This window comes from Dipteris shenzhenensis, chromosome 16 (assembly GCF_047967505.1).
Source record: "Dipteris shenzhenensis isolate YYH24624 ecotype China chromosome 16, Dip_SZ_1.0, whole genome shotgun sequence".
In the NCBI taxonomy this organism is placed as follows: Eukaryota; Viridiplantae; Streptophyta; class Polypodiopsida; order Gleicheniales; family Dipteridaceae; genus Dipteris; species Dipteris shenzhenensis.
The window spans coordinates 4,737,114-4,756,557 of NC_141611.1; the positions used below are offsets into that span (position 1 = coordinate 4,737,114).

General features: G+C 43.7%; 1 protein-coding gene across 4 annotated transcripts in view; it reads right to left on the bottom strand.

Moving 5' to 3' along the window:
- Positions 1 to 19,444, bottom strand: part of LOC147892441 (uncharacterized) — a 53,653-nt gene that overhangs the window by 18,031 nt on the left and 16,178 nt on the right. For all 4 annotated transcript variants that reach the window (XM_087387624.1, XM_087387625.1, XM_087387626.1 and 1 more), the window contains exons 8-11: positions 6,898 to 7,356; positions 6,529 to 6,717; positions 5,808 to 6,038; positions 4,615 to 4,975 (exon numbers count right to left, since the gene is read on the bottom strand). In XM_087387624.1, the coding sequence (XP_087243750.1) occupies positions 4,615 to 4,975; positions 5,808 to 6,038; positions 6,529 to 6,717; positions 6,898 to 7,356 (1,240 nt within the window). The remainder of the gene's footprint in view (positions 1 to 4,614; positions 4,976 to 5,807; positions 6,039 to 6,528; positions 6,718 to 6,897; positions 7,357 to 19,444) is intronic.

The window sequence follows — 19,444 nt, forward strand, 5'->3', positions numbered from 1 at the left end:
TCTCTCTTTCTCTCTCTCTCTCACACACACACACACGCCCCATGCACCCCTCTCCCCAAACCCAAAACAGACTTATGATTTGGATTTCACACCCCTTCAACCAAACCCCTTCCACAAGAAGAAGAAATATGAGCCAATCATTTCCAATTTTTAAACCAGACCACGCACCTTTCCCTATTGCCAAACTGTAGCTATTCATTTCCAATTTTAGAAACCCAAACCACCCACTTCCCCCCACCCCTTCAACCAAACCCCTTCCACAAGAAGAAGAAATATGAGCCAAAACCAGACCACACGCCTTTCCCTATTGCCAAACTGTAGCTATTCATTTCCAAAACCCAAACCACCCACTCCCCCCCACCCCGTGTCCTGCTGCCCCTTTGCTACTCTACTCTCTCTGATGTAGCAGGTAAAAAAAAGGGCTTCTATCACCTGACACACACACGCCCCATGCACCCCTCTCCCCGAACCCAAAACACACTTATGATTTGGATTCCACACCCCTTCAACCAAACCCCTTCCACAAGAAGAAGAAATATGAGCCAATCATTTCCAATTTTTAAACCAGACCACGCACCTTTCCCTATTGCCAAACTGTAGCTATTCATTTCCAATTTTAGAAACCCAAACCACCCACTCCCCCCCACCCCTTGTCCTGCTGCCCCTTTGCTACATATACCTTTGTAAGACTAGAATAAGTCCAATCATACAAATTTAGAATTTTTTGTTGTTCTAAAGATCAAAAATCTACAAAGAAAATAAAAGAGAAAATGAAAGAGAAGAAAAAAGAGGTAAACAAAAACTTTGATGAAAAGCAAAAGGAAGACATACTTAGCAAGCAAAGCAACACTTATGTCGTCATCAGTGCCCAAGCATAAGCAGCTATACTGGGTTTCTAAAGACCCGCGGAGTCTCTTGGGCAAACCCAGTGCTTGCTAAAATACGTCAAATAAACAAAAGAGAATGAAAACAAGAAATAAAGAAGAAACGAAGCAGGTGACTTAAGCAACAATAAACAAGCAAGTCAAGAAACAAAAACTTCCAAAAAACTAGAATCTCTCTCTCTCTCTCTCTCTCTCTCTCTCTCTCTCTCTCTTATTTAAAACATAAAAAGTTAAAAGGCACTTTACACTTATGTCTCGTTTCTGCAAAGAGGCAAAAATACATTTCTAACTTAGAAAGCACAAGTATACTCAAACAAACTCTCTTTTGAAACTAAAAGAAAAACGGGCTATTCAGCTCCCCGCTTTTTGTTTTCAGCTTAAGTTCAATCATTCTAAACAAACCTAAGGCCGAAACACCATAGATAAAAGACTTCCTATCTAAGAATGTGCGAACTTTTTTCATTATTTTCCTTGGATTATACCTCTTGTGTAATAGTAAAGTGATCAAATTACTACAATGAGTGATAAAAGACTCCTTAGTTGTACAAAGGTGGGAAAATCTATGGAATTGGGAAGAAATGACTCCATATTTTGCCAAATCAGAAATGTTTGAGTCAATGTGAGGCATTTTTATAATGTGTAAACCACTATATTCAGGTTGTTCACGTTTATCGTATATATCAACCTCTAATCCTATGGTAGATTGAGAAAGTCTAAGATCTAAGAAAACACAAGAATCCCCTTTTGAAGTGCAGTTCAGTTCACAAGAGTCACGAGGATAGATTCCTTCTCCAAAAGCTCTAGCGTCTTTGTACATAAAGTCTTGAAAGTTAGGAACATCTGGTACAAATAAATCATCTATAAAACGCCTAACTTGACTAAGCTTATGTAAAATGATAGGGCAGGTATTGATAGAAATAAGACGTTGCATAAACTCAAATTCATAAGTGAAAAGATAAAAGTTTGCTAAAAAGACGGCACAATTAGTGCCCATGGGGATTTCTATAACTTGTTGAAACAAAGAATCACCTATTGTGATGTAAAGATTATCTAAAAGAAAATCTATCCAAGAGCAAACATCTTCTACACTTACTACCTTTGTGTATCTTTTCTTTTTAGAACCTATGTCATGATCTTTATTTTTTAGCCACAAAAAGTCAAAGCATAAGGCTGTTTTCTGAACTTTTAGCACTTTGCATCTATCTTTGTCAAATCTCAGCTTGAAAACTTCAGCCACTAGCTTTTTAATTCTAAACTTCAGGTCTTCCAGCTCAATCTTTGTGTAAAGTGTCGTAAAATCATAGGTTTGAAGGAGAATAGGAGACTCTTTTTCCTGAATGCTTCGAGAGGAATTAAAAAATTTTACAACAGGAATCACTCCTACAGAGTCATTTAAAATCCAGCTTGAGTTCGAGGGGACATCTGCCTCTTTTAATAAGTCCCTCCAAAGTTCATGGACACTAGGCAACATGGCTTTGAAGCAGTAGCTTAGCCATTTAGAGATATTCGTCAAAGTAGTCTCACAAGCAGCTGCAATAAATCTTGGCTTTTTTGGAGTTTTGTGAAACTTCCAAGCAGCACAAAGAAAAGGTATGCTTGGATTGCAAACAAACCCAGAAGACTTGCAAAAACTCTGATGTTTTGAGATCAAATCCTTTTGAGAAACTAAGGCGGGGGCGTAAGTTTTGGCAGACGAGTTCACTTCTCTCAAAAGACATTCTAAGTAAAACTTTTTGCAAATAAAAACAAAGTTATTGGAACATTTGTCCACATAAGAAATGACAAAATTCCTATGGAATTTTCGAAGAAGAGTTTCATCTTCTTTCGAAAGATGGTTACTTTTCTTTGAGCAAATAACCGAAGGGACTTCTTCTAGTTTCAAAGCAACTTTCTTCAAAATCTTCCCTTTCCATTCTGATAAGATATTTTGAACTCCTAAACATTCTTCTAATTGCAAAACAAACTTTGAGATTCCCTTATTGATAGCTTTTAAAAGGCAAGACTCTTTAAAAGAGTACAATCGAAATTTTGTGCCTTTCATGAAAAGGTCTCTTAGGTTACTAGAAAGCAAAATTGAGGTATCAGTTGTGACTACATGTCCTAAATCAGCATCAATAAAGCTTTGGAATCTCTTACTTTTACAACAACAAGGTTCTTTAAGGATAGAAGATTTTGAATGCTCTGAAAGCCTTTTACCTATCTCTCCATAGTTGAAAGCCTTTTGTCCTAAAGTTTTTACATACTTCCAAGCTACTACTGGATGCTTCCAAATTCTTCTCACAAAATGAGGGAGAGAATCCATTACTTCAGGAGACTTCAAAATGGAGTTTAAGCCTATCTTGTCAAGTGAGGGAGAAGTAAAAATACAAATCAAGAGTTCCTTATTTAGATAGACTTCTTTGCTTTGAAATGAAGCTTTTACTTTTAAGAAGCGATCCAACGAAGTTTTAAGTTGTATATAATGGAGCTTATTTAGATTCAAATCCTCAAAAGAGAAGTTTTCCAAGGTGTATTGAAGTTTAAAAAGAACTTTGACATTATATTTTTCAAAAACTTTTATTGAAAAAAGACCCAGTGACATTAATCTATCTAGGTAGAGTAGTCTTCTTTTATAGTCTCGAGAAGCAAAAACTCTTGGAACTGAGGAAGTGAAAGGAACTAAAGGAGGAGGAAGTGGAGGAAGAGGAAGTGAGGGAGGCAACTCACGAACTACATGTGAGATTGCAGGAGAGCTAGGACAACCTCGTAACATAACTTTAGGTTTCCATACGATGTTAGGTGTATGACTATGTTGGTAATGATGAATGTTAAAGGGCTTGATATGAGTTCTCCACATCAAAGGGTTCTTTTTAGAGGTTCTTTTATTTTTACGAAGAGTTGATTTTCCTTCTAAATTAAAACCTCTTGGGAAGAAAGTGTGTAAAGTTCTCATCCAAAACAATTCACGAGGACGAGCAGCCTTGTAAAAGTCCTTGGCATTATTAAAATGGCCCTCTATATGCTCAATGGGAAAGCAACGAAAAGATTCAAAACCAGACTTTGCCATTGCTGCATATAAGGGTTTTGAATTCTCAATTAAGGAATTCTTCCTATGAATTTTTCTAGCTTCCCTAACATGTTCTTGAAAACGAATAAAAGCTGTCCTATAGGTTTGTCCTACATAAAGCATATTACTACTATGTATGTTATAGACAACATAAATTACTTGCGTGGCATGAATAGGACTAATAGAAATAGAAGTCTTGAGATGCTTGTTTCTAAGACGTCTTAGTTTATTAAGAATTCTTATGTTATTATTAGTATAATGAGTGCTAACTAATAAAGCCTTAAAGTTAGAAGAAACATATATAGAGAAAGGTATAACTTTTTAGCTAGGTCACAAACATGTATAAGCTACACTCTACTCTCTCTGATGTAGCAGGTTAAAAAAAGGGCTTCTATCACCTGACACACACACACCCCATGCACCCCTCTCCCCAAACCCAAAACACACTTATGATTTGGATTTCACACCCCTTCAACCAAACCCCTTCCACAAGAAAAAGAAATATGAGCCAATCATTTCCAATTTTTAAACCAGACCACGCACCTTTCCCTATTGCCAAACTGTAGCTATTCATTTCCAATTCTAGAAACCCAAACCACCCACTCCCCCCCACCCCTTGTCCTGCTGCCCCTTTCCTACTCTACTCTCTCTGATGTAGCAGGTAAAAAAAAGGGCTTCTATCACCTGCAGTGGATGTAGCCAATTCCCTTGGAGCAGCAAGAGGTTTTTCAGTCACAACTCTGGCACCAGCTCGCATTGATGGCATCAGTGGCCTGGATCTCTCTGTTGCAGGTGTCGTAGAAGAGTATGCACTCCGTAAGGCTTCAAGCTCTCCTCTGTCCTGCTCTAATCCTTGTCTCACCTCCAGCAGCCACATCATAGTCTTGGGTAGCTTCTTGGAACAATCCACTCGTCCTCCCAACTGCAGATCAGGAAGCTCATGACGCTTGGCAAAAGCTTTCTGCAGGTACTCAATACCTGCAGACCCTTGAACGATGGGTGCAAGAGCTTGAATTCGTGCTGCACTGATATCTGCCTTCAAAACCTGAGAGAGAAGAAACACACAAATTTAAGAGTCACGTAGCATGTTAAAACACCTGAGATTTTCTATCGTTCTTCCATTCCTCTCAGAATCAACAACTGCCAATGTTGTCCTGTTACTTTTAAACATCAACTACTTTTGCTTTCATTGGCACGGAAGCAATTTCCCAAAAATGATAAATCCCTTTAAAAGTACAGGCCTAATTCGATTTACTTTCAGTTAAGGAAGCTGTAAAACAACTTCATCAAATTTACAACATTTATGCGAACACATCCTGATGCAGTTCGACCCTAAATTTTATGGCTTGTAGAGGCAAAACTAGCAGTAGGCTTGGAACAGCAGATGAGAATTGCACTAGTGAATTCCCAAAAGGTTAATCAGTTTGTGAAATGGATCTATATCTTGAAGCCGCACTTAACAGTCCAAAACTCTTCACACACACACACACACTTTTTTTTAATAAATGATGTGTACCACAGAGAGAGAGAGAGAGAGAGAGAGAGAGAGAGAGAGAGAAGAGGAATTGCAGATTTTCAAGCATGCACATTGTATGTGTTTTTCAAACAAGTCGTGATCCACATTTTAATAAATGATGTGTACCACAGAGAGAGAGAGAGAGACAGAGAGAGAGAGAGAGAGAGAAGAGGAATTGCAGATTTTCAAGCATGCACATTGTATGTGTTTTTCAAACAAGTCGTGATCCACAAGGTTCTACACAAAAGTCGTTTATGAAGTCCTAATTCAGGAGGGTTTGGTTGTAATTGAACCCTCACTCATGAAAAAAAAGTGCCATGCCCTTTCACTGGTAAGCATGTAAAATGTATGAACTGCACACCTGGATTTGCTCAAGTATAAACCGCAATCCTTTCACCAAGGCAAGTCCAAATGAGCTACTATTTTTGTCATCCATGTGAGAAGAGATTTCTGACAACTCTTTGATCAAACTTTCATGTGCTGCTCTTGCTTCATTGTCTCTAGCAGGAGCTCCAAGCTTGAGGACAATGGTAAGAGCATAATCCAACAGCCTCTGGAAGTATTCATAATCATGACTGCCAGACTCCAGAACCTGCATAGGCAAGCAGTCAAAAACTGACAAGACCAAACAAAGGACTTGTATAATACCTTCAGCAAATTTTTAAGAATGCCTCAGACGTGCCATTTTCCAATACCAGCCGGAATTCCTGCCTGCCTTAGACGTAAAAAAACAGATCTACAAGATCTTTGAAGGAAGACAGTTTTGCAGTAGGAAAAACTGAAAACAGCAATAAACGAAGGAAAGGCCCAAAAGAAAGCATTTGAGCTGGCTGAAATGGTTGGAACATTAAGCCCAACACCCAATATATCATGCACACAAGAATGGTCTGGAAAGATGTCAATGCAAACACTGCATTAGTTTCTCACAAGGTTACAAGAGGGTTAAGTTTATCATGCAATTACAAAGTGTCATCTCATTATGAATAGCAAATACTATTTGTCTCCAAAGGATCCAGCAATATTAAAATACATGGTACAACATAGAGAAAGGGAAAGTACTCTGTAAGAGCCAGAAACAACACCTGGCAAAATATGTCAATGTCCAAACTCTCCTCTAGTTCTTGCTTCCAACTATTTGGGACAAGGGTGTCTAGCTGTACCCTCATATCTTTCAGAAGTCCAATAATCCACTGATAATCTGGGGGATCTTTGGTGAGGCCTTCCAAGACACCATTCCAAAAAGCATCCTCAATAGTTGTTTTGATGTGGGCCTGTATATATAGAGAAGCAAATCCTTCAGCTCAATAAAGAGGCAAAGAGTATAAAATACAGAAGGCCAAAAGCCATTTTATTTTTTCCACAAAGAGGATATATTCACAAGGAGGGAAGAATAGTATTGATGAAACCTATCAATGACAAAGCTACTATCCCAAAGCACACCAATGACTTACCTGGATCTCCCCCAGCTTGCCAGTGGTTATATTTGTACCAGGACACAAATCTGCAATGCTCCAGTTGGGCTCATGAAGCATCTCATTCACAAGCCTCTCATTATCAGCTACCTTCTCGTCAAGTGACTCTGATTGGGTGGAAAATGTAGAATGATGCACAATGCCTTTTTCCCTCGCCCTAGCTTCATTGAAAAAGTTGAGAAGTGATTTGGCCAAACATGATGTACTGCTTCCTTTCTCACATTCAATATTAACCAACTCACTAGGGGGGAAATCTGGGGTTGCAACGGCTTTAAGCTTCTGTGGTGATTTAAACGGTGAGGGGGGAGGACTCCCTCTCTCTCGTGCTTCCATAAATTGTGACCGAGCTTCTAACAATGCCATGTCCATCCTTGCCACACCTGTAGACCCAGTAAGGTGCGAGACTCTCTCTCTTAAAAGCTGTTGATCCTCCAAGACCTGCAATTTTTTATTTAAACATCCAACATAATAAGAAAGAGACGTAAGGGAACTCACAAATCATACAGATGCAATCCAAAGTATATGAACAGGGCTATAGAAAACTTCAGAGGCACCCCTTCTGGGTTTTGTGTTTCTCCCTTTGGCAAGAGGGGACCAAGAATTTACGATGAGAAAAACGACTTTAGAACAGAAGCACACCTGAACTCATCAGAAACATGAATAATTAAAATCAAAATTTTGAAGGAAAAAGATATTCAGGAGGCCTTCATGAACCAACTCTCTCTCTTTCTCTATCTATCTATCTATCTACATACATACATACATACATATATATATATATATGCATTCAAAGTGGCTGCCTTCGGTGACAAGGAGGGATAACAGAAAACAAAAAATTCACATGCCTCAAGAAGGATACCACAGGTCAAATGGGACGAAATTGATATAAGCTGTATCACTCAAAAGGGAACAACAAGATGTTACGCTCTAGCCAAAGTAGCATGACCTCGGAAGAATCAGTCGACATTTCCCTTAAAGGATCTATCTCTGTAATATATGTGTTTGCGCTTCATGTAAATGATCGGGAGGGATTTAATGTCAAGGTCCTAGGTGAGGGCTGATAGCACCAGACTAGATAGATCTAAGACCAAGGGCCTAGTGCTAAGATTGTGCCTAGGGGCAAGGAATTAAATGCATCCCAAGAGAGGGGTGAAATGTTGCATTAGGAAGGCCCTATATAGATGACATGTGGCATCTAGATCTATCTAGGGAATTGGGGTTTGCTGAGGCTAGAGAGAGAAGAGAAGATAATGATTCATGTGATTTGATAACGTAGATCTCTGTCTGGCTCGTGAGCCTTAGTGAAATATGGCTGGGAGGAAATAAATGGTGCTACTCCCGTGATCTTAGAAGAGAGGAAAACAGAGAGTGTTTTACAATTGGTATCAGAGCCAGGTTACGAAGTGGAAAGGCGTGGAGCGTTGGTGGCGAATCACCCGACGGTGACCTTCACGTGATGTATAGCGTGGGATCGTCGAAGTACCTGTGTGCCGTGACGACGAACAGCGGGGATTCGTGATGGTGCCTGAATCGACGCAGTGCGCTACTCGTCAAACGGTAGCCTTCGCGTGATGGATAGAGGAGCGTAGGGCCTTGAACAGGCTAGGCAAGTGAAAAGGCCGCACAATTACAGACCAGCGTCGAGGGAGATCCAACGCTGCTGACGATGTCCGTGATGATTGGCGCTCACGTGGAGATTCCAGACTGTTGGTGAGGCGACGCGTTGATCGCAGCGTGCTGACGACGAACGATTGGCACTTGTATATGCAAGTGTGTCGTAGAGCGTTGGAACGGAAGGGTCCTGTAAGGCCTTGACGATTGCAATCCGTGATCGATCGTAGATCAACGGAAAGTTCAAGGGGAGGTGCTGGAACGAGCAGCAGCAGCTCGTGAGCGGCGAACAAGAGCGCCAGTTGACGAGCAGTGGGCCCATAGTCCAGATTTGGCGCAGCGAGCACGTAGGCGGTGATCGGGAGCGGTTGACAGATTGGTGTGGTTGGTTGGAGCACGAAGGCATAGGGCCCACAGGCTTCGGGATATCTGGCGACCTCGACCCGTGACAGTTTTCAATTGATTCCCTCAGACAGATTTCGATCAGAGTTCATAGACCAGGGGGCTCTCTGTCGCTTCTGTCAATTCTGTGTTTTCTTCTCTTGATTTAGTTGTTGATGCTCTGCTTGAATAAGAGTTTACAGTCTACGATGCTATAGGGACAGATTATGCCTGTGCAGATGCCTGTATACTTCAGTCTGAGTTAATTTGCAAGAATTTCCCTAGTATAGGGAAAAGCGGGATTTGGATATATGCCTGTGTCAAATGCGTAGTTTGTGTGCATGTCAGATTGCAGGTATTCCCTAGTATAGGGAATTGTGTCAGAGTGTCAGTACCCTGAATCGTGTAAGCGTGTAATACAGTGTTCTAGCGGTGTTTATAAAATTTTTTTTTTTAAAAAAAACCCAAAACAAAACACCTATTGAACTGAATGGAAGCAGAAGAAGGGGCTTCCAGAAGGGACCCTGGTGAGTCAGGAGTCTGGCCGACCCAGCAGCAGGGATCGCGCCCAGTAGCTCACACTTTATCTGGCAGGATTGCATTGCTGGAGGATGCCTTGCAACAGTTGTTAGCGCAGCAATTACAAGCCAACGCAGGGCAATCTGAACTTAGGAGAGCGTTACAGAGTATGTCTGCCAGACCTTCTCGAGAAGAGAAGGGAAAGGTTCCAATGGAACTGGAGTCTAGTGTCCATACGGTCGAGCTTAGGAAGGCTAAAGTGCCGAATATTGCCAATTACAGACCGGAAAAGTATTCTGGTCGGATGAACGACCATAGCTCCGATGTCATTGAGACCTGGTTACACAAATGGGACGAGGCGTTCGCCATTTGTGAGATCAGAAATGACATCAAAAAGATCCGCGAGGCCACCCATATGTTTAGTGAGGCAGCGGATCGGTGGTGGATTAAACAACAAAAAGATGGCATAGCATCCACTACCTGGGAGGGGTTTAAAAGAGAGTTCAGGAAACTCTTCTTACCTCCTGACGAGGCATCCCAAGCTTGGGATCAATATAGCAACCTTCGTCAGAGAAATTTATCAGTGGCAGAATAAACTGATAAATTTCGAGAGAGTGTAATGAAGGTTGATGAACCCCTGCCTCAATCAATCCAAGTGAAAGATTTCATATTTGGATTGAATGATCGAATAAAAATGGAAGTTCGGGCTAAGTACGCGAACACTCTAGATGATGCAATAGCTATAGCCCTGAACTACGAGGATGCCAAGGGCAGCAAGCCAAGTGGGTTTGCACAGGTCGGAACCCAGTATGGGTATCCGAAGAAATCTGGGTTTAAGAAGAAGTGGGCTAGTAGAGGGAGTGGTTCGCAGCCGAGTGGTCAAGCCAAGCAGGCGAGACCGGCTGAAACTCCTAAACCAAGTACCACCATTGGAGTGAAGAGGAAAGTAACCCCAATGGCAGCCCGGGCTTGGTGTAAATCTCCCTTGAACCCAGAACAGCGGGAAAAAGCGAGGAGAGAAGGCTTGTGCTTTGGTTGCCTTCAACCTCATCAGTGGAGAGATTGTCCACGTAATAAAGATCGTCGGATGGCTGAGATGGTGATCTCAGAGTGCAACGTGGAGATGCAGGGAAGTCCCAGAGCGGAAGAGATGCAGATTCAGCTAGCGGGATCTTCTCAGAGGTTAGTACCTTGTTTGTTCTGTGTGTCTGTTGCTAAGTTAGTGACGAGTGCACCTGATAACATCCTATCTAAGCCCGCAGCAACGGGGTATACAGCCTTCAATGATACGGAGTTAATTAAAATGAAAGGGCAAGTGGCCAGTCATGATGTCATTGTGTTGTTTGACTCGGCGTCAACTCACAATGTGATTAACTCCAAGCTCGTGAAGAGGCTGAAACTAAAGACAAGTCCATCTGACTATGCGTATACAGTCAGGATGGCCGATGGAAGTTCAACTGAAGTATGGGACCAAAGGGTTACCCAGTTGGAGCTTCGGATTCAGGACTATGCTGAGAAGCTTGATTTTGAGATGACCAAGCTTGCTCATGCGGATATAGCCCTGGGAATGGCGTGGCATTCTAGGAAGAATCCAGCCATTGATTGAAAAAAGCACGTATATCAATTCAAGATGAATGATGTGCTTTATGTCTTGCGAGGTGAAAAAGATATACCTCAGGGACCGTTGGTTTTCGTGATGGAAATCAGAAAGGCTCAAGTAAAGTTTTTGTACCTTTGCACAGCATCGGTAGAGTCGGTGGATGATTCTTCGACTAGCACTGATGTTACGCAAAGTAGTGAGATGGCCAAGCTGGCTAATCTTATAACAGAGGAGTTCTCTGAATGTTTTAGGGATGAACTACCTTATGGGTTACCTCCAGAGCGGAAAGTTCAGCATAAGATTGAACTGATCCCGGGGGCAGAACCTGTAAATAGACCTCCCTATAGGATGAGTTTTGCTGAAGAGGCGGAGGTGCGTAGACAACTGGAAGAATACCTCAAGTTGGGGCAGATTCAACCAAGTTTCTCACCTTTTGCTTCGCCAGTGATATTAAAGAAGAAAAAGGATGATACGTTTCGCCCCTGTATTGATTACAGAGCATTGAATAATATCACTGTTAAGCACAGGTATCCGATGGCTCGGATTGATGATTTGCTAGATGCATTACATGGAGCCGTGATTTTCAGTAAGATAGATCTTAAGTGCGGCTATCATCAGATCCGGATTAGAGCCGAGGATGTGCATAAAACCGCTTTCAGGAGCAGGTTTGGTCATTATGAGTTTTTGGTAATGCCTTTCGGACTTACCAATGCTCCAGCGACCTTCGTCATGCTTATGAACGATTTACTACGTCCGTATATCGGAAAGTTCGTAGTACATTTTATAGACGATATCCTGATATTCAGTAAGAGCATTATTGAACATCGTGAACACTTAAGGATAGTGTTCAGTACTTTGAGGAAAGCCAGTCTTTATGTGAATAAAAAGAAAACTATACTGTGTATGGTTAGGCTTGAGTATTTAGGGTTCATAATTACTCCACAGGGGGTAGAAATGGATCCGAAGAAAGTGGCTGCGATACTGACTTGGCCAATCCCTCAGAGTAGTCTGACCGCGTTGCGATCATTCTTGGGATTTGTCCAGTTTTATAGAAGGCATATCAAAGGATATTCCGGAATAGTATCGCCATTGACTGATCTAACCTCAGAAAAAGTACCTTTTATTTGGGGACAGAATCAACAGGAAAGTTTTAACACCATAAAACAAGCTGTGGTCTCAGGACCGGTGTTAAAAATAGTTGATCCCCAGAAACCGTTGTTCCTAGAAACCGATGCAAGTGGCATTGCGGTAGGAGCAGTCCTCCTTCAAGAGGGAAGGCCAGTAGCCTTTGAAAGCAAGAAGCTTTCTCCCTCTCAAAGGAATTGGCCAACTCATGAATTGGAGTTGTATGCTGTTATCCATGCTTTGAAAACGTGGAGGCATTATCTGTATGGTTCAGAGTTTTATGTGGATGTAGATCATGATACTCTGAAACATTTTTGTAAACAACCTGACTTGAGGGGCCGCCAAGCTAGGTGGGCAGAGCTCATGCAGAAGTTTAATCTAACGATTCGGTACCGAAGAGGAAAAGACAATAAGGTAGCTGATGCGTTGTCTCGCATTATGCACAACCTGAGTTTCACGGTATTAGAGAGTGCTCTAATGACCGAGATAAGAGAAACTCAAAAAGTGGACGAGTTTGTCCAGAGCTTATGGCCTAAGGCTCATGTGTTAAAACCCGGGGGAAATGAAAAGGATGACCTGGCATCCAGAAAAGGCCAAACTTATGCAAGATATACCTTTGTCATTATGAGTTTTTGGTAATGCCTTTCGGACTTACCAATGCTCCAGCGACCTTCGTCATGCTTATGAACGATTTACTACGTCCGTATATCGGAAAGTTCGTAGTACATTTTATAGACGATATCCTGATATTCAGTAAGAGCATTATTGAACATCGTGAACACTTAAGGATAGTGTTCAGTACTTTGAGGAAAGCCAGTCTTTATGTGAATAAAAAGAAAACTATACTGTGTATGGTTAGGCTTGAGTATTTAGGGTTCATAATTACTCCACAGGGGGTAGAAATGGATCCGAAGAAAGTGGCTGCGACACTGACTTGGCCAATCCCTCAGAGTAGTCTGACCGCGTTGCGATCATTCTTGGGATTTGTCCAGTTTTATAGAAGGCATATCAAAGGATATTCCGGAATAGTATCGCCATTGACTGATCTGACCTCAGAAAAGTTACCTTTTATTTGGGGACAGAATCAACAGGAAAGTTTTAACACCATAAAACAAGCTGTGGTCTCAGGACCGGTGTTAAAAATAGTTGATCCCCAGAAACCGTTGTTCCTAGAAACCGATGCAAGTGGCATTGCGGTAGGAGCAGTCCTCCTTCAAGAGGGAAGGCCAGTAGCCTTTGAAAGCAAGAAGCTTTCTCCCTCTCAAAGGAATTGGCCAACTCATGAATTGGAGTTGTATGCTGTTATCCATGCTTTGAAAACGTGGAGGCATTATCTGTATGGTTCAGAGTTTTATGTGGATGTAGATCATGATACTCTGAAACATTTTTGTAAACAACCTGACTTGAGGGGCCGCCAAGCTAGGTGGGCAGAGCTCATGCAGGAGTTTAATCTAACGATTCGGTACCGAAGAGGAAAAGACAATAAGGTAGCTGATGCGTTGTCTCGCATTATGCACAACCTGAGTTTCACGGTATTAGAGAGTGCTCTAATGACCGAGATAAGAGAAACTCAAAAAGTGGACGAGTTTGTCCAGAGCTTATGGCCTAAGGCTCATGTGTTAAAACCCGGGGGAAATGAAAAGGATGACCTGGCATCCAGAAAAGGCCAAACTTATGCAAGATATACCATAAGGGATGGTATGCTAGTTAGAAATGGCAAGGTTGAAGTACCTGGTCAGAATGATCTCAGGCAGAGAGTCATTCGACAATGCCATGATAGCCCGTGTGCGGGACATCCAGGAGTCGAGAAGACATATGATCTCGTGAAGCGAGATTTCTTTTGGCCAAAGATGAAAAAGCATATTCATGAATATGTGACACGGTGTTTCTCGTGTTAGGTAAGTAAGGCCGAGCGGGTGAAGCCACCCGGACTTTTACAGCCCTTGGAAATACCACTAAGTAAGTGGGAGAGCATTTCCATGGATTTTATTGTAGGGCTACCTGCAACACAAGGAGGATACAATTCTATCCTTGTGGTGGTTGATCGTCTAACCAAGATGGCTCACTTCATTTCGACTAGAGAGTCTGTTAGTGCCCCGCAAGTGGCGGATTTGTTTATTAGACATATATTTCGTCTGCATGGATTGCCTAGATCCATAGTGTCAGACAGATATGTCAGATTTACCGGTCATTTTTGGACAGCAGTATTTGAGACACTGAGGACTGAGTTAGGAATGAGTAGTGGGGATCATCCTGAGACGGATGGTCAGACGGAGAGAGTCAACCAGACTTTAGAGGATATGCTGAGGGCATATGTGTCATTGAGGCAACATACATGGGACAAGTGGTTGCCATTGTTGGAGTTTGCCTACAATGATAGGAAACATTCATCTACCGGGTTCAGTCCGTTTGAGCTGAACTATGGTTATAGACCAGCCAATCCAACTATAGTTGGAGTACCTCAGAAAGTGCCTAGTGCCGCGAACTTTGTAGTTCAGATGCGGGAGATGCTAGCACTTGCGAGAGCTAATATCCGCCAGGCTATGGATAGAGCCAAGGTGTATGCGGATGAAAATCGGTCTATAAGAGTATTTGAAGAAGGAGAAAAAGTTTTTCTCAGAATTCCTTCGCACTCAAAGTCGTTGACTTCAGGAAAGTGTGCTAAGTTATCACCTCGATACTGTGGGCCGTGGTTAATTCTAAAGAGAATAGGCAGTGTAGCCTATAAATTAGAATTGCCACAGGGGTGTAAGGTGCACCCGGTTTTTCATGTTTCACGCTTAAAGAAATTTTTACATACAGGTGACTCACTAATCGAAGGTGTGGTTTTGTTTCAGGAGATAGAGGATATTGCAAGGCGCAAACCAACAAGAATCCTGGACCGAGGAACAATGCAAATACGAAATCAAAAGATACCCATGGTGTTGGTTGCATGGCATGGTCAGCCTCTATCCGAAGCTACCTGGGAATCCGTATATCAGTTGCGGAGAGTGTTCCCAGACTTTATCATCGAGGACGCTGATGTCTGAAGAGGGAAGGAATGTTACGCTCTAGCCAAGGTAGCATGACCTCGGAAGAATCAGTCGACATTTCCCTTAAAAAATCTATCTCTGTAATATATGTGTTTGCGCTTCATGTAAATGATCGGGAGGGATTTAATGTCAAGGTCCTAGGTGAGGGCTGACAGCACCAGACTAGATAGATCTAATTCCAAGGGCCTAGTGCTAAGATTGTGCCTAGGGGCAAGGAATTAAATGCATCCCAAGAGAGGGGTGAAATGTTGCATTAGGAAGGCCCTATATAGATGACATGTGGCATCTAGATCTATCTAGGGAATTGGGGTTTGCTGAGGCTAGAGAGAGAAGAGAAGATAATGATTCATGTGATTTGATAACGTAGATCTCTATCTGGCTCGTGAGCCTTAGTGAAATATGGCTGGGAGGAAATAAATGGTGCTACTCCCGTGATCTTAGAAGAGAGGAAAACAGAGAGTGTTTTACACAAGAGTTAAGATTCTTGGACAAACACACAAGCTGAAGGGTACAAGGATCCAGCTGGATATGTGAGGAGCTCACTCCGACCCAGCTCAAACAAAGGAACACTGAACTCACTAAAGTGAAGGAGGCGCATAAAGCGAGTAAATTGGTGGTCTATCAAGATGGGCATGAGGAGGCCTTCATGTACCAACTCTCTCTTTCTCTATCTATATATCTATCTCTCTCTCTATATATATATATGCATTCAAAGTGGCTGCCTTCGGTGACAAGGAGGGATAACAGAAAACAAAAAATCACATGCCTCAAGAAGGATACCACAGGTCAAATGGGACGAAATTGATATAAGCTGTATCACTGAAAAGGGAACAGCAAGAGTTAAGATTCTTGGACAAACACATAAGCTGAAGGGTACAACGATCCAGCTGGATATGTGAGGAGCTCACCCCGACCCAGCTCACTCCAACCCAGCTGGATATGTGAGGAGCTCACTCCGACCCAGCTCAAACAAAGGAACACTGAACTCACTAAAGTGAAGGAGGCGCATAAAGCGAGTAAATTGGTGGTCTATCAAGATGGGCATGAGGAGGCCTTCATGTACCAACTCTCTCTCTCTCTCTCTCTCTCTCTCTCTCTCTCTCTTCGTTGCCGTCCGTCAGCCCTCTCGTCTGCTCGTCAGCCCAACTGTCGTTCATCAACCAGCCCACCCCATCGTTCGTCTCCTTGACCCGATTGCGGATTGGTCCTGAAGGAGGTTTTGAAGTCCAGTCGCCTACTCAGCTTCGCAAAGCTTCCGTGGGCAAAAGTTTGGAATGAAGCCATCGCTGAGGAAATCATGGACTCGGAGGATCATAGCATCGTCGACCAAGGCACACATGTTCGGCTGTCTACAACGTTATTGGGGGATTTTTTTTGGTTAGCGATTTCAAAAGCATGCATTAGCAGACAATGATAGATGCAACGAGTTCTTTGACGAGGGAAGCTACTCGTCATCACAAGGTTATTTGATCAACGAGTCCCTTGATGAAGAAGGCCTTCGCACTTTTTGCCGGTTCTTCTCCGAGGTTGAAAAGCGTTGGCTCCCCTTCGAAGAAAAGTACGAAACCTGCAACTCCTACGCAGGACCTGCCATCAACAACACCGTGGAAGCTCGCTCTTACAAAGCTTGGAAGGTCACGATAGAGACGAAGCGCTCACACTCATAGAAACAGCATATCTGCACGCCCCACATGGATAGACAGTGGCCAGAGGGAAAGAGAGCCCGTGACCTCAAGAAACACAGAATGTACAGAGAGGTTTCTCCTACAGAAATCAGCTAGCCAACTCCATGCATGTCCTAGAACCGCCAATGACCTCCATGCATCTGTCTTAGATTTTTCATGAAACTTTCAAACAAACACTAGCAAATTATCATTTGCAAAAACCTTGAAGCAGTTATACTGCAGAATCCGAGCTTGCGTTGAGGCAGATTGGGGAAAATATTGCAGCTTGCTTTGAGGTGGATTGGAGATGTTTTCCTGAAGCAAGCCAACCAAACTTTCATTCAAGTGAAAGAAATCTACCGAAATCAAAGAAACCAGCTTTGATTGAGCTCAAGAGAAGAAGTAAGCTCTCTCTCCAGCACTTCCAGGACTAAGGAGATGCCACAAACAAGGAGCTCCACCATGGCCCCCCAAGGAGCAAAAGTAGAGAAAGATAAAAGCATAGGCAGCAGTACAAGAGCTGAAGAGGCAAGTTCTTCTTTACCCTTAACATCTCCTTCCCCATCACCTCCAACGACCTCCCTTGCCTCCACCCCAACCCTTTCCTACCCACCTCCTTTACTCAATCCTCCTGTGGCTCCTACCCCATCTCCTTTACTTCCATCTCCCCCATCACTTCCAGTTACCTCCCTTGCCTCAATCCCAACCCTTTCCTACCCACCTCCTCTACTCAATCCTCCTCCTCCCCCTCCTTCAGCTTCACCTCCTCCTCTTGCTCCCGTTCATTCCTCCCTAGCCCTTTCCCTTGCTTATTCCTCCCCTCCCCTAGTCCCTACCCATCCTCTTCCTTCCTCTTCCTCCCCTTCCCTATTCCCTACCCAGCCTCTTCCCTCCTCTTCTTCCCCTCCCCTAGTCCCTACCCAGCTTCTTCCCACCTCTTCCCACCTACCCTCCCTTTCAGCCCCTTCCTCCCCTAGTGTAGGCTCTTCTTCGGTCCCTGACTCCCTACTTCCTCCTACCGGATCTCTCTCTTCAGGACCTCCATTTTCCGCACCCCTCCTTTACTCGCCTTCTTACCCTCTTACCCCCTCATCCTTGTACCCCCTCTCCCCTTCACCCTCCACAGCAGAAGCAGTCCTGGCAGATAATCTGCGCTTGAGAGATTTAGTTATGCAGTGCATGGAGACTTGCAGACTTCAGGGCGCTGCGATTCAGTCTCTCACAGCACAGATACACACACTGACTGCTCAGCTATCGACAGTTGAGAGTCATAGATCTGATCAGGACTCCCATATTCGCCAGCTTCATACCAGAGATATTGATCGGGACATCCAGTTACGGACACATGCTGAGCGCATAGTGCAGCTGGAGGCACGCATTCAGGAGCATGTTGTGGCATGCGATGATCGCCTCCAGCAGCTGCATGTAGCTCCTCCAGCTAGTGCAGCAGTTGAGGAGAGGCTGGCCACACTGCAGACAGAGGTACAGAAGACCTCAGAGTCGGTGGACGTTGTGCGTAGAGCCCCACAGGCCCAGCAGACCACAGTCTCTGAGACTATTGCCAAGAGTCAACGGCGAGCTTAGAAGGCCCTCAACATCCGCATCCACGGAGTTGAGCGATCAGATACGAGATCAGCCATGGATCAGGCGACAGATTTCATATCTGGGACACTCGGAGTTCAGGATCATGGCATAGTAGCTACATATCGAGTGGGCCGGGATCCAGCACGGCACCAGCCACTTATCGTCAAATTCAGAGATGCTGAGGCTCGTCTCGCAGTATTACAGAGGAGATCCAGATTGAGGGACCATCCACAGATTCACATGGATGAGGACCTTACAGCTCTTCAGTGGGAGGAGCATAGACGTCTCATTGCACAGAGGGATGTTGCCCGTCGTGAGGGCAAGTGGGCCGTGATCAGAGAGGGCAGACTTTTGATAGTAGCTATGCGATCTAGACCGGCTGGAGCCCACAATTGACGACACGAGGCCTATGGGACACGTAGCCTGCCAGATAGCTTGAGTTTCGCAGTTTGGAACTGTAATGGTTCCCTCACAGCTCAGCCTGGCAACTTACGAGAGGCCTTTTTTGATCAGGACATCGTCTTCTTTACAGAGACCCATGAGAGCCCAGAGAGAGGCTTGCCGCAGGTGACAGGGTATGGAACTGTAATGGTTCCCTCACAGCTCAGCCTGGCAACTTACGAGAGGCCTTTTTTGATCAGGACATCGTCTTCTTTACAGAGACCCATGAGAGCCCAGAGAGAGGCTTGCCGCAGGTGACAGGGTATGCCTAGGAGTCTGTCTTTCGACAGCAGACTAGACGATCAAGAGGAGTCAGAGGATCTGGCGGTGTGGCAGTTTTTTATAGAGAGCATCTCAGATCGATACTCACAGTCGTGAGGAGAGACCATCGGGCCAGATATCTTTGGGTACGGATCAGGAGACCCCCCCGGAGAGACTTGTTTATTGCAGTATGCTACTTTCCCCCGAGACAGTCTCGTTATGCCTCAGATGGACCAGGACAGTCACCTTTTGAGGATTTGTCAGCCGATGTATTGGAGTACTCACGCCGCGGAGAGGTCATCCTTTTA